General features: G+C 34.4%; 1 protein-coding gene across 2 annotated transcripts in view; it reads left to right on the top strand.

The window, feature by feature from the left end:
• ZFPM2 (zinc finger protein, FOG family member 2) overlaps positions 1-16,001 on the top strand; it is a 465,108-nt gene that overhangs the window by 102,922 nt on the left and 346,185 nt on the right. For both annotated transcript variants that reach the window (XM_007188758.2, XM_007188757.2), the window contains exon 2: positions 132-290. In XM_007188758.2, coding sequence (XP_007188820.1) covers positions 132-290 — 159 coding nt within the window. The remainder of the gene's footprint in view (positions 1-131; positions 291-16,001) is intronic.

Here is a 16,001-nt window from a genome sequence, read left to right as displayed (position 1 = left end):
CTTGATACTACATGGCCAATCCATAGAATACATTTTCCTCACCACCTTAATCAAAAAGACCCTATTTAAGGATTTTATTTCACTCTCTTCTTTGGATGTTTTTTGGTACAGTGTCCCTGTTCTTTTTCAAGGGCCGCTAGAAGATGCCATTGAAGAGGAAGAGGAAGAATGTCCATCAGAGGAAACAGACATCACCTCAAAAGGGGACTTTCCACTGGAGGAAAGCTTTTCCACAGAATTTGGGCCTGAAAATCTGAGCTGTGAAGAAGTGGAATACTTTTGTAACAAAGGTAATCATTAATGGCTGGACGCGATATGTGAGTCTGTTTACTCAGATGATTTTGTATAGTTGAAAAATGCACTGATAGAGTGGAGGAAGAGTGTTGAGTGTGCTATACATAATTCAACAGTCTGCAAATACATACAAGATTTATTTTAAACATACAATATTATTTTGAAGGATAAAAGACATTTTATAATCCATAAATCATATTGTATATTTAAACACATAGTTTCCTATTGATTGACCAATTAACTGTGAACATTTTCATGTTGGTTGGCCAAATAACTATAATCCATTTAATGTTTATTGTTTATTCTTTCAACAAATATTTACTGAATGTCAGTTTTTTGCAAGGCACTGAATTAGCCATTGAGGGTAAGAAGGGAATGGGCCAGAGTCCCCACTCAAGTTTCTAGCTCATTCCTTTTGAAAACTGAGTGCCTTAACTGTTTGACATTGACTTTCAACATTGAGAATGGTGCTTTTTTAGATATTGTCAAATAAGAAAATACACACTCTTTCTCTCTTCTAGATATTCTTTTTACATACTAACATTATAACAGAAGAAGAACCTGAGACACTATATCTCTGCCTATTTCCAACCTTGACTTGGAGCCAAGTGGCCTTGCCAGTAACTATGTCCTCATTGGGCATGTATACTCATTTTTAACTTGCTTTTTTCAAAAATGAGTTTAAGGTTTCTTATGATTCTTTTTAATTTCTTTATTTGATTGTTTTGCCTCTGCAAGTGAGATGGGTCTTCTGTACCTCCCGCACCAATGTATAATTTCACAAGTGTTTGGATCACTTCCTTGGTTTAGAATAGCTACTTTTATTGATTTTACCGTGGCTGTTTCCCAGAGGGCATGACTGTATGTCTGTATGTCTGTTTGTGTTTCTGAATGAACCATTTTTATTTTTTAGGCAGACAGAGAAGTTATGTGGAGTGATTTTTTTACCTGTTTGTCTGAATGTGATGATGTGAATTGGCAGTCTGAAATCAAGAATGCTGATATAGCTTCCCCCAAAACTGCTAATATGCATGCCTCAGTCGCCAAATATACATTTGATACATATTATTAAAACCTCAGTATAACTTTCTCTTGATTCTGGTGTGTTAGAAACAAAAGAAGCCAGCCAGTTCCCATCCGTGTGGTCAGTAGAACTCCCTGCCCTAAGACTGTGGGAATGGAATGGCAGCACCAACAGTTGGATACATTGAAGTTCAGAAAAACTTTGACCATTAACTCCTGAAGACCTCAAGATGGCTTTGTAACATGGTCCTTGTCCCCCACATCAGAGACTTTTGGTTGAAAACAAGAATGGTATGGACCAAATAGGCCTTCTTAGTGAGTAGTCACTCAGAGTTCAGGCCAAGTTAATATTTTCTCTTGTTGTTTTGGGTGTTAGAACCATTTCTTGATGCTACACACCCACAGCAATACATATTAGAGCTAGCTGGAGAGGAAGAGTTTTTAAATCTGTTTGAAGACATCCCATTTTCCATCTTTATCAGGAAATATATCCTTTAGTGCATTGTGTAGTACCTACCTTATGTTGTGGGATTACAATAAAGGAAGGAACCAGTAGCTAGAAAGTATCATTTTTTCTTCTTGCCCTTGTCCTTAAAAGAGTGAGTGTATGGATTCAGACATTTTTGTCAACTTATTAATCCAGGGAGGCAGTAATAATAGTTATTATTAGGTGTATTTTACATTTTGGGATCATCATTGGTGATGGCCTGTATTTAAGAAAATAGAACTCCAAGTTTTAAGTTAGTAGTTTCTTGAAAGAAAATAGACTTATGGCAGATGCTTATTACAGGATTACATAATTATGGTCCCAGAATAATAACCTCCATCTATATTAAACAGAGTCTTAACTCATGAAAAATAATGACAGGCCTTGAGGAACAACAAAAAAAAAGAACTGAACTACAATTATTAAGAACATTGTTTAGTGGATATTTTTAACTTTGATAAATAATTGGAAAGTTGAAAAAATATCAAAATAATATTTAATATATGATATAGATAATATATTAAATATATAATTAGTTAATATACTATATATTGTACAAATAATTCTCTAATGTTTAGTTTGAAACTAGAAAGTAATGATAGGTGGAAATAAGAATTCTAATTTTCACATAATATTTTTTAGGATAAATACTACTATTACTATTTCAAACCACTGTTGCCTTATTTAATAGGAAAAGAATTTCATTATTTTACTCTCATAGAATGTGAGACCAGGGAATTCCCACTGAAGTAGTAGGAACTGGTGTGAAAGAGAGACAACTCTTGGATATGAATTGCATCCCCTTGAGGTCATACAGGGATTCCTCATTTTTCATTTAAGTTGATTAACTATAATAGGAAGAGAAAATTTCCTCTCTGGAAAATTAGAATCTAATCTTTCTGCAGAAATTTACGTATTAGTCTCAGTGACACATAATTATGTTTTCTTGCCAGTTGCAGGGAAAAAGATAGATTAGGCATTAAAAGCGTATAAGTATTTAAATGGTTAATGATGCCAGTGTCATGATTGAAAAAGCACGTAAAAATTGGTCTTCTGAAGAAAAATATTTTTAAGTTGGGATTACTGATGAAACATACTTTTTGCACATATTCTGAATCATTTATGACAACTTAAAAATTGTAAGTATATGTAAGAAGATGAATTGGATTACTTGGGAAGTTTCTTTGTCTAAAGATCTAGCCATGATCAAAATCTAGCAATGACACAGTTGTTTTACTGGGTTCCAGGGGTAACATTTTTGAACATCAAATGCTTTTTTCTTATCAAACAAAGGATAGGAATTTAAAAACTCAGATCACAAAAACATGGTTAGAGTATCTTGTTTTCCAAACAAGGTATTTTGACACATTGTCAAAGAAGAGTACTGAGATACACATATAGTTACAATATATCTTCATTTATACTTTAGCAACTGTATTTTGTATAAAAGCAATCTATGCTGTTGTAACTTTCCTTTTTAGAAAAGAAGAAAAGAAAAATCTCTACTCTGTAGAGACATAGCTTATCATAGGTAAAAGTTACTTCTACCTTTTGAAATTGAGCCTTCTACATTATACAGGATGTTTTCAGTGTTTAGAATGACTCTTACTATTGTGGTATTTTTCTCAGTTCCACATGGATATTATCTATTCTCTTGTCAAATGGGAAGGCTTTTTTTTTACATGTCTCAAAGTGTCTATTAACATTAGTAAAGTTGCTAGTTATATTATAAAATGTGATTAAATGCGACCCAAATCACTCTCATAATGTAATATTCCACGGAAATGTCAAAAAATGTTGGTCAGAATTTTGTCATCTTTAAATGTGTAGGATTCTTAATCATACAAATCTAAAACATAAATAATCACAATTAAAAATGGAAAAGATCACTTTAATAAAACCTTGTTATAGTCTCAGGCCTAAAATATGAATCTGACAATTCTGTTGCAGATTCCTGTTTCACTTTTTACTTTGGGTTAGTTGCATATTTTATGTTTTTTATTTTTCATCTTTGAAATGAATAAAATGAATTATATTTATAAAAAGATGATATTTCAAAGTTGCTTTGATACTTCTAGATTTTAAGAATTTTAGCAAAGTGTAAAGCAATACTTTCAATTTGCATCATCCCCTTTGGTGCAGTGAGTTTAGATCATTTGGCATCTTGCCTTACCGTATCTCAGAGAGGAAGGAAACAAGCAAGAATTATTTCCTTGAATTTGCAGATGACGAAGACATCAAGGCTGGGTCCATGAGTGCTACACATTTCCTGTGGTACTGGATTATTTGCTTCAGTGACTTTTGTCTGCCTTTATTCTGGTTTATAGAGTAAACATGGAAGTACATCAATATTGGTTTAGAGCTAAGCAAACTAATGTAAATTGAAATATAGGTGGTCTGGAAAGCAACCTCGGGAGCTTTTAGTTATGTCACTACTGGCAGGTGGGAACTCTTATACATTAGCAATTCTTGGATAAACTCAAAGACAGTAAGTTTTATAGTGGGGCTGATATTGGAGCAGCTCTAAAACGGGTTTACTATTATTAATTATTTGGAAGACTGTTTCCTCACTGCAATATTCAAGTTGGTTAATAACTAAAGTAAATTAACATGTCTTGGGATACATTCCAGGAGGATGTCACAGGATATGTGAACAGGAAGAAAATTGTCAGGCCAGTATCACTAGGCTATTAGAATGTAATGCTATCAACAAGCAAACAAACAAACAAACAAAAACCTCCAAAGAAACTACATGTCAGTGAACTTTGAGTTATCAATAATGATTTTCTGGAAAAGTTACCAAGGATCCTTACAAACTGGTCTCTGATGACATCATCTCTAAACAAAGTCTGAAAGGGAAATGATGTCATCAAAGTTGATTTTGGAAGAAAAACAAACCTTACTTCTAGTCCTACTATCTAGATATGGAGAATTGTCAGAGAAATCACTGGGTGCAGTGCTTTACCTAGAGAGATGAATTAATGTTAGAGCTCTTCAATCTGGAAAGATTAGGGTTGAAAAAGAGGGGCATAATGGAAAGCCATAAAATGAGGAAACATATAGTGTAACAATGGGCGTTCTCACCACATTCAAAAAGATTTGACCCTGGTAATATGCAGAAAGTAAAAGTCATATTTCTCTTTTAAAACAACTTTAAAGTAGAAAAATGCAAAGCATCTTAAAGAAATTAGAAAAGAGCCTGAGTTACTCAGACTTGGATTTAGCTCTAGGCCCAGAAGTAATTAATACCAAACCAAAAGCAAACATAAACAGATATTTAATTAGGTTGGCAGAAGCTTCCAGTTCTGTTCAATAGACTGAATTCAATACAACTCAACTCATATATTAGGCATCTGCTATGTGTCAGACCCTCTTCCTGGTGCTGGGGATACAGCAGTAGACAAAAGTCCAGCACTACTCTTGAGATGAGAGAGAGATAATAATCAAACTCGCATTGTATAATATGACGGGTGATGTTGAACATTATGAAGAAAAACAACACAGTCAGGGTGATAGAACGCCATTGTGTGCGTGTGCACTGCATGCTATCAGTAGTTTATAAGGAGTGATGATAGGGTAGGTGAACTCTGAGTGGAGACCTGAGGGAAGGGAGTGAGCTTCCAGTACTCCAGAGTCAAGTTGGCTGTACCTATAAAGCTAATGTTGCAGGAAGCCAGAAGAGGACAGCAGAGAGCTGGGGGGAGTAAGAGAGGTGCTGCCATACCTGTGGAACTTCTAGCTCTAGGAATCTGTTGGATTCTTACCACTGTGGAAGGCCTGGGTGAGCCACAGAGGAGAAGTTGAGGTATAACTGGGAGAAAAGGCATGTTCATGACACAGTTTGTATATACCTAGAGAAGAAAGGTCTGCAGAAAGTAAAAGTTAAAGCAGGAAATGGAGGGAAGTGAATTGGGGAAGCTGTCAGGAGATACAGATAACTCCAATCAGAATCATCCCTTTACCCAAAGGCTTGATGAGATTTCATCTGTAGCTCGTTAATGTAGTTTACGGAAGAACAGTTTGGGGGTGTTTGAGGCTGATATGAGTCACTTTGCTCCCTTCCACAACACCAGAGCTGGGTATATGTTCTCTATAAATTTTCACATCCTTGAATCAGAAAGATAGAACAGGAGGCATGAGAATCAGAATCATTTCATCATTGTGCTTAACTATTCCTGCCAATAAGTTGCCAGACTCATTGGAATGTTCCTCTCCCCCACTTCCTTCCTTTCTTTCTATCATTTGTGTCATTCTGTAGCTTTGATTAAAAATTAAGAAATAACTGAGGAAAAACCATATTTCTCATTGGACTGTAATAAATTAAAGCCTGGATCACTGGCATTTGTCTCCATTCCATGTTAAGTAAAGCAACAAAAATATTATCTAGATTCTTAATACTAGAAGAAGAAGAACAAAAACCCACAGCTTCATGAAGATTTGGTTGTGGGAGTAGTAACTGCTTATTTTTCACTTGATCCAGTGTCAAACATTCATGCTATTTTGTTTCCTATTTTCTTCTTTTCATTTTATTATTTTTTTAGTTCAGAAAGTATATTTACAAATGTTTCATAAATGCTTTTCAGTCACTTTGGTTTCTTTCCTCCTCATTTATGCCTTTAATGACACGTTTTTGCTTCCTCTGATGCTTGGGCAACTGGAATCAGAATCTGCAAAAGGCAGCTCTACTGTACTCTCTTTGAGTTCAATAAGGAAGGAGACCTGTACCAGCGACTTTGTTCCTTTTTCTAAACGGGATTAAGAAGCTGAGCTTTTTAAATTCTTGCATTTAACATTGACATTTCCAGGGTGTGTTTGGACCAGGGCGTTCAAAGAGAAGGAATGAAAAAGAAAAGCCAATATGACTTTGTTTTTTACCTTGCTGGAGGAGCTGTTTAAGCTTATTGACCTGAACCTTTGACTCCTTGTTTTCTCTGGATTTGGCGGCAGTGGAGACACTGATGGAGCCCTGATAGAGCTGATTGAACAGCCCCCAGCTTTGCTTGGCACAGACCTCCCTTCCCTTCTCTGCCACCTCCCCCTCCCTCCACATGACATTACTGTGCCTTGGCAAACCGTCTGTTTTCCTGGATCCAGTATGTCTTTTTTAAAAATTTATTTAAAAATCATTAAATTTTTCTTGCATAACTCATCCAACAATGCAAAATGGAAGTAATTCTTTTTAGAACATAGAAATAGAGGCTGTAATGGTGTCCTACTTTTATTTTTATCTCATAAGATTGGAAAAAGGAAGAAAACATTATGACATTGTGGTGTCACTCTTCTGGCCATCTTAAAATCCCTAAAACATAGTTATGTTTGGAGCAGTTTGATTTTTTTCTTAAGCCACAATTATTGAAAAAATGAAGGAGCATTTGAAGGCAATTTGTGCTTACAGAGAGTCAGCATTTTCTCGTTTTTTGGTTTTTTTTTTCTTTTGAACCAGAGGGTGTTCAAATTTTGTCCATGACTTAGTATTTTATTTGTAAGAGTCAGATCAAGCTTTATCTGTTTACCTTATCTTTGATCCCAGATATATCATTATAAAAATTTCAACAAAATTATCATGAGTGATTTTATGCAATGTTGAAATGAGTCATGATGATATCATTTATATGAATCATGTATGATAATATATACTGCTTTTTTGCATATGATGAACTAAATTCATTGTTTTCTCTGTGAGCTGACCATTAACAAATCTCCATTGTGCAATCTGCTAAAGGCATTTTTTAGATATAGTAAAACTTGATAAAATATATAATTACATAATTATAATTTATGAAACAATTTCATATTGTAATACAGTGTATTTCATTCTGCTTCTACCTGACTATGTAAAATGTTGAGATATTTGCCTGTTTTAGTTATATCTTTATTTTATCAGCATTATTATTGTTTATAATAAATATTGAAAATTAATATAAAACCATATTTTACCATTTAGAGAATTTGTCTTTTTTGTGGTTATGGTTTCTGCAAGTGAGAGAACATTTTTTGACCTATAAAATTTAGTGTAAGTTTGTTGTTTTACCTACAATGTTGAAATTCAGGAGAAAAGTAAGAATTTATTTAATCTCCTGTTATTTTATATATGTAAAGCTAAGCATCTGTATATTAGGAGACATCTGAATTATTGATTGACTTTTTCACTTTTAATCTAGTTATTTAATTAATCATTGATTTTAGCTGAATACCATAAAGGGAAACTATATATTTTTAAGCCCTTTTATTGCTACATTTTCTCAGTGGTATTTTGGGTAGAATGAAGAGCCCATGTTTCCTGAAGGAAGTAGTTTTGGTCAAGCAGTAATTATATAAATAGTTATTCTAAATTAAAAATACAGTTTTCAATTTTATGTTGCTCAAATTGAAAGAATATATAAAACAATTCATGCAGATCTACACTAGTTTGCCAATCATTTACATCTACTAACTCTTAATTTATTTTTCTATTTAAAGAAAATTACAAGTGTGAATAGCATTAGGGAAGCCTGAGAAGCTAATTTATTTTAATAATATGGAATTAATGTGGTTGACAACTTTGAATCCTACTGTTGGTCCCATAATAATTTGAGATAAAATGTTATTTTAGAGAAACTGATCTCTTGGAAGTAGCCATGCCTTTTCTGCTTTTTATTTTTAAACATCATAAATGATTTAAAAATATTTTCTTGGTTCTGCACTAGCATTTTTTAGGTTTAAATCAAATAAGATTTTCAAAGCTCTTAATCTTCTAATATAAAATTCATAGTTTCTTGTTAGTATGTAAAATTTCTCACAATGTTTTGATTATCATTTGAGAAGCAACAGGCAGTATTAAAGCATTTGCCCTTCCATTACCTGATGGGATAATCTTTACCTCTGGTAGTGCTAAACATAGAATGTGTAAAGGGAAATGTGGAGAACTGCGGTAAGATGAATTTAATTATAGTAATGTAGTCAGTCAGTTTTTTGTTGTTCTTAAAAGGTCAAGTCCAAATAACTGAATGTGTTACACCAATGAAGCAAATACTGATAACGAATGCAGATTGCCGTTTCAGCTTCTTTTAGTAGTTCAGTGAGATTCCAGAGATTGGCACTGAGACTACATACCAATTATAACAATTATAATAATGGTAATAACAACTTTCATTTGGTGACTGCTCCTGAAAGTCAGACATCTTGCTGTACATGTATCATCTCTAATCAACTTACTGTCCTGCAGGGTGGATGTTGTTTTCACCTGCGACTTCCAAAGGTTCAGTAACTTGGGCAAAGTCACAAAATTACTAAAGGTTAATATCAAGTTCAAACCTAGGTTACTGTACTTATGAAGATAGAGAGCTAATTTCATTTTCTGATGTCCATCGTTATGTAATCCTTATAGAAGGAGATGGACACATTGGAAGAAGCCTGGCTGTATGAAGTATAAAACTCACTTTTTCAAGGTATTTTTAACACTTATTGCACATGACGTGTCAGTCAAGATAAGGGCATACATAAAAACAAGACATTTTAAAGGATAAAGTAAATAAGTTAGGGGTGTGCTTAAAAGATTTCTCTCCTTTTGGTCCTCCTTTAAAGACTCTGTCAATATAAACCAGTGTGCAGAAAGTAGAGTTGGCATTTTGATATAATGAGAGGGCTATATTGAAAGCACTTTAGATTCATTATACTAACTGGAAGATTATGTTACCCTTATTTGGTGGCATGAAATAAGCCACAATTTCTCATTGCTTGTTTTCTTGTGAAGTTGTTTTCAGGTAATTCAAAAGACTGGGGACAACCCAAAATGTGTGTACTTGGGCAGAAGCCAGTAACAAATGGCAAGATGTTTACAAATCCATCAAAACTGTTTGGATAGGAATTTCAGCCCTGTAGAAATGTTTGCAAAGAGAACTCTTTAAAACAGCTTGACCTTAACACAAAATAAGGCCAAATAAAAAGCGGAGAGAGGAAGGAAGGAAGAGGAGAAGAGAGCATTGTTTGCAGCGAAAGCTCTGGGCACTGTGAAAACTTTTCACTTTTCTGAAGGAAATGCAGTGCAGCAGATGGTAAGGGTGGACGTGAGATAAACATAGGAACTGGAAAAGTAAGCAATACATTCTAACAGGTTCTGTATCAAAGATCTGGAGAAGTAGAAAAGATTAGACAAGGAACTGTTCTGAAACTTGACAGTAGCTGTATCTTTACCAAGTCTTACCCACATAGCAGAGATGGAAAGTGGAATTGCACAGACAGTAGGCTGTGATTATATTTTTCTGACAGTGAGAAGGGAAGGTCTTTTTAAGGATTATTTTTAAAGATAGAGATTTATCAAGGTGGAAATCTATAGAACAGATGTATAAAACACTTTGTTCCCCCCTACCTATTTAACAATGGAATTTGATGTAGCTTCTGTTCTTGCTGTAGAATTAGCACAAGACACTGTATTTTGGGTCTTAGATAATCTTTTCAATGCAAATTATGGTCCAGACTAGTTAACTAACACTGAAAACCTATGTTAACCTGTTTCTAGTTGTATAAGAATCGGTATGTATGAGTGCCTATAAATGACCACGCATGTACAGAGGCAGAAAGGGGAATATATAAAGAATGTTCTTATTTCTTAAAGATACAGTCATCTAGTAAAGGAAGGAAAACATGTGTACAAGTGAGGCAAGGGAATATGTATATATATGCATATGTCTATATATATATGTGTGTGTATATATATATGTGTGTGTGTGTATATATATATATGGAGTGGAGGAATTGTTAAGTTTGGGCTGATTAAAGAAGCAGTGTATTCATTCTCAAGCTTCCTTATGGTAATGTGCATCATTCCAGAATGGAAACTATTCACCAGCATGTGTGTGCCTCATTTAAGCCTGTGTCCTGTGCTCCTACATCCTGTCCTAGGGACTGACTACTAAAAGGGAATACCACAGTACAGTAACTCAACAAGAAACAATTCTACAATAATGTAGAGTGACACTGATAATAAGAAAGAACAGGGAAAATAGCTAAGATCCTAAGGGAATCCCAATTTAGAAAAGAATGATGTTTTCTCCATAATACTGGTAGTTTATCTTGGGGAACTTTTAAAGTGGCACTAAAAAAATGAAATAATTAGTAAATGGAATGAATTTTGAAAGTTTATTTAAAATGCGTACCTTGTCTTCACACTTACCATTGCCAAAAATATTAAATCTACTCATTCACCTTTTAAATTTATCAATTTTTTAGTTAGTTTGATGTAGTGTAGTGTAGCTTCAGAACTCCTCATTTGCACAGACTCCTTCCAAGGCCCTGCACCTAATTTTGTAATTATAACTTTGCACTCTTCTTTTAAGAAGAGGCCTCTCAAATTGAATAAACTTCAGGCCTCACAAGGCCTGAATCGACCTCTGTTAGTACCTTCATTAAATATGGATGATCTCATAGGAGACAGCAATGATCAAGAATGTTGTTTGGTTTCAACTTCCTAATTTTTGGAAAACCTTGAATAAGATTCCTAAAATGTTTTGGCATTTATAGTAGATATCTGAATTTCAAATCTGTATCATTCTAGGATAAGTTGCCCTGAGCCTAAAGAGAGTATAAATACTCATGAAAGCACTGTGTTAAAAATTAAAGCAGAGAGGGGAAAACATTCTCCCACACACATCTGAAAATCTAGGTGATGCCATGGGTGCTATCTCTGTTTTTCTTGTGTTATCAGCAACCAAGGACCTCTTGCTGGCCCTGAGGGAGGAGGTGCTATGGGAAGACCTTGTGGTAAGAAGAGTTTGAATGGGTCTCTTGATAACATTCTGGGACTATCCCTGGTGGTGGAAGCTGGGTATGGATCTGAGTTTGGACAGGGCTGACGTAACCTACAATACTTCTTTTTTTCCCCCCACAGATATGAAAAACTTCATTAGGATTAGATTCAGCTATAAGAATAGGTTCCTGGAAGCTGCCCCAGGACTCTCTCATTTACAGTCGATTGTCCAGAACTTAGTCTTAAGGAGTGGTTCACCTCAAGAAAAGGGAGGCTGGGAAATGTGGTCTTTATTATTAGGTGGCCACATGCCCACCTCTAAGTTCTGTTACTATGGAGGGTTTTCAGTTTTGCAAAGGGCATTGTTTTTATTCATCTTTGCTTGATTATTGGGGTAAGCATTGTGGCAGTCAGTCAATGCCACATGCATGTTTTTGCAATCCAATAAATATTTATTGAACACCTACTATATCAGACATTATGGGACATGCTGTGATTACCATGTGAGTAAATGCAGGGAAGGTCCTGGCTATTTTGGAATTTACCTTATAGTGAGGAGGCAGACATTAATAAAATAATCACACAAGTGGTACAGGGCGGTTTGAAAGAGTGAGGAAGGTCAAAGCGTTCTTAAGAATGTGACACTTGAGTTGGTATCTAATGCTGAATTAATTAGGTAAAAAGAAGTAGTAGGGTTCCAGACAGAGGGAACAGCAAGTGGTTAGCAAGAGACTAGTGAGCACACAGATTGTGGTGGGACTGTGGAAGGAGTTGACCCAGGAGAGAGAGATGTATGAGCCAGAGAGATCAGGAAGGACAATGGTCATAGGGTGAAGGACAGGCAATGATGAGAGGAAGCAGAAGAGAGGAAGATAAATACTTTGAAAGCTGAAGCATTGCAGGCAAATCTGAGCTTCCCATAAACCATAGTAGAGAGAGAAAATGAAAGAGTAAGATATATGTAATTCCAATGGTCAAGCAGTAGAAAAAACAGGGTTTATCAGAAGAAATAAATGTTATCCCCTATTTGTGAGCTCTGAGAGTCATTTATCATCATTAGGGTATTTGAACTAGTGTTGGAAAAAGGGCATTCAGATATGGACCAAAGTCTTTGTTAGCTGCTGTCCCACAATATGCATTCTCCATTGGCCTTGGCTTTTTGGATGTGTGGCTTGAATAAAGTCTATTTATAATGAGTAAATTATATTGTGGTGATGGAGCGCTATGGTAATGAGTGATTGCTCATGACTCATATTCTTAAATGGATTATGAGAAAGGAGAAGGTCTCTGGAATGAATTGTTAAACAGGAAAGAATAAACAATTAGGTTATATGAAAAGCAATATTCAAAGATCATAACTTTCTCAAATTGGTTTGATCTTTCTGTGTAGACGAGGTTGGCTTGTTGGGGAGACAATTTCAGAGATTGTAAGGTTTGGCTTTACTTTTTGTTATTGTTGATGATGATGACGGTGATGATGATGATGGTGGTGGTGATGATTTCCTAAAGGGAATGCTGGGTTTCAAGCTTGAAGACTGAGGCCAGAAAACTGAAAGCTAGTGGTTTCCTGATGGCAGAACAACAGATCTGTGAATAGGTCAATTACAGTTCAGAGTATTATCATTTACAGACCATCAGGCATTACTTTGTCTCCTCTTTGGAACAAGATATGCTTTAATTTTGTAGAATCCTCCTCTGAGTGGAATATAGTAGTTGCAGTGAATTTTCTTTTTAGTTGCAGTGAGTTTTTCTTGTTTGTTTGTTTTCGTTTGGGGAGGGGGAGCTGGGGAAGAGAAAATAAAAATTATTTAAATACAAACTTTGAAATACATATTTTAGAAACATTTTTTTTACATATTTGACTCTTTCAAGTGCTCATTGTGAGAAATAATGAGGAGAGAAAATTCTTGAATGAGAGATACTGCTGAGAATTTGCCTTATTTTATCTCATGTGGAAATTTCCCTTATGTTCCAAATCTCAAACAAACTTAAACTTTGAGAAAAATGCTTTTCACATAGAGGCTGATACTGACATCAGGAATAACCGTTCAGGACTGTAGAAAGAATTTATAAATCACTGTTCTTCCTAAGTTGTCAATACTTTCAATGTGACTTTTATCTGATACAGTTACCATAAACGTTAGTATTTTCAATGATTTTCCCTTATTAACTATAATAAAATGCCACAAATTACAGTAGTTATGCATTGACTGTAGAGATTGAGTTTCCTTTTCAAAATGACAGACTTAGCCCAGGACCACTGTCATCAAATATTTCAGGATTGTTTCCTGATCTGGGGTCTGAAAGTTTATAATCAAACAAATGTGGATTCTATTTTTTTATCTGTTCAATTCATACTCTGAGGTATGGAAAAGGCTATTATATAAGTTACAAGGAAATCACATGCATTTAAAGAAATGTTTGTGTACTGACTATTAACTATCCAGAACACTGCAAAATCCTCCATTTTCTTACACATTTATAGTAAGTCAAGGGAAACGTTAGTTAGACATGATTATGGGAATCCACAGAATAATGAACGTATTCTTTTCAAATGGTCGAAATATTTAGATTTTTTTTAGGTATTAGCAAAAAAGGGTAACAATTGCATGGTTTTTATTTTTTGTCTCTGGAGATAAACTGTGTCTGTAATTTGGCAATGCAGAGTTAATTTAACCTGGCACCTTTGTTTGGATAAGCTATAACCAAACAATTGTTTTAAGCCAAACAATATTGTGAGGCTATTAGGCAGAGCAAACACAAACTGAATCTTAAACTTAAATGTCCTCACCCTTCAATACAAACTGCAGTTTTCTGTTTTTGACTGTTACAGTCCTTTAACCAAAGCTATCTTGTCTGATGATAAAACCATAAGTGTATGAAGCTCACACATTTTTCATCTCTTTTATGACCTTATCTTTCATGAGCGGCTTCTGTGAAGGTATCCTAACTATAGGAAGCACCTGGAAAACATATGTGATATCTATTCTCTGATAAGCAGTTGTGAACAAGAAAGTAGATCTGTCACTTCTGAACTGTTCATTGTTAAAAAATACTTTGATGATTTAGCTGATTGCAAAATACATTATAGGGATGACTAACAGCTACAGTAACACTCCTAGTCAAGAAAGTTCAATAGTTATATTGTACAGGAATTTCTATAAGAGGTTAATATTGATAGGAACTACATGGATTAAAAGAGCAGGATTGAGAAAGGCTGTTTGCTTGCATGACTGCTTTCAAACACTGCTGCTGTTTTGTGCTGAAAAAGTGACTGACTCAGGATGTGGCAAATCTTTAATTTCTACAGGAATGTCTAACTTTCAGTGAAAAGATATTTATTTGTGTTTTTGAAATTATTTTTGCCTTGCAAGTAGAGCCACTGCTTTTACCACCTTGCCAACAATACCTAATATGGAATTAAAAGATTCTGTTTCATGTGTTCCAAAGACTATATTCTAGTGCATTTCCCCAAGTCATTTGTGCTGTGTATTATAGTGCTCAATAACACCTTCAATTTCCTCCTATGGGGCTTTCATTGATTCTGAAAACTAGACTAAGAAAAATGGAAGGGCGCACAAAATATGTATGATATCTTTAAAAGAGCAACAAAAGAGTTTAATCTTGCAATGGAAAACCATTAACTCCATAGGCATAATTTTAGAAATATTGTAGATTTTGTTACCACTTGACATTTATTCCGTTTCATTATTTTATGAATTGGTCTCTGGATATTTATAGTGGTTATCCCATTAAATGTGTTTGTGCTTTGCTAAAAATACACTGAAATTTCTATTTAAAAGTATGTGAATAAAGAATTTAGCAAGTAAATGAACGCATGTCAAATGCATTCATAGGTGTTTCTGTAATTTTCTTCCTAGCATCCTTTCTCTCTTCCTTTCCTCTTCCTACCAACAAAGCTTTTGAAGCAATATCTGAGTAAACTTGTCATTATTATCTTAGCTATTAATTATTCATGCCATTTTTTCATAAGCTACTCTAGAGTGCTGATTTCAAACATATAAGAATCAAAAATGGATAGAAGTTAAAAAAAAAAAGAAGATGGTCAATGAAGTCATTTCCATTCAAATCAAGAAGAGGCTGGAGTTGGGTTAATATCAAAATAAAGTTCTATTTATGAATTTTCCATGAGAATAAATATATTGATAGGAAAGAAGCAAGTCTCCATTGTAAGGGGAAAATGCTGTTTCTTAAAAGTAATTTAGAGATTTCATATTCGATTAAGTTATTTTTTAATCATTTCATTTTTCATTAGTAAAAAGATTAAAAATGAATTAGGTGAAAACATTACCATAAAAATGAGAGCTAGTTTCCTGAAATAAACTTAGATGATGAAGGGTCTGGAAGTTGAAAAACGTGACATATTTTAGTTATTAAATAGTTCTGAAAGCAATTAATTAGTAACTGTAATGATATTGCAATAGGTTATGTTTAAAAGAATGAAACCAAAAT

Source organism: Balaenoptera acutorostrata, chromosome 17 (genome assembly GCF_949987535.1).
Source record: "Balaenoptera acutorostrata chromosome 17, mBalAcu1.1, whole genome shotgun sequence".
In the NCBI taxonomy this organism is placed as follows: domain Eukaryota; kingdom Metazoa; phylum Chordata; class Mammalia; order Artiodactyla; family Balaenopteridae; genus Balaenoptera; species Balaenoptera acutorostrata.
This window is presented reverse-complemented; position numbering and strand designations above follow the sequence as displayed.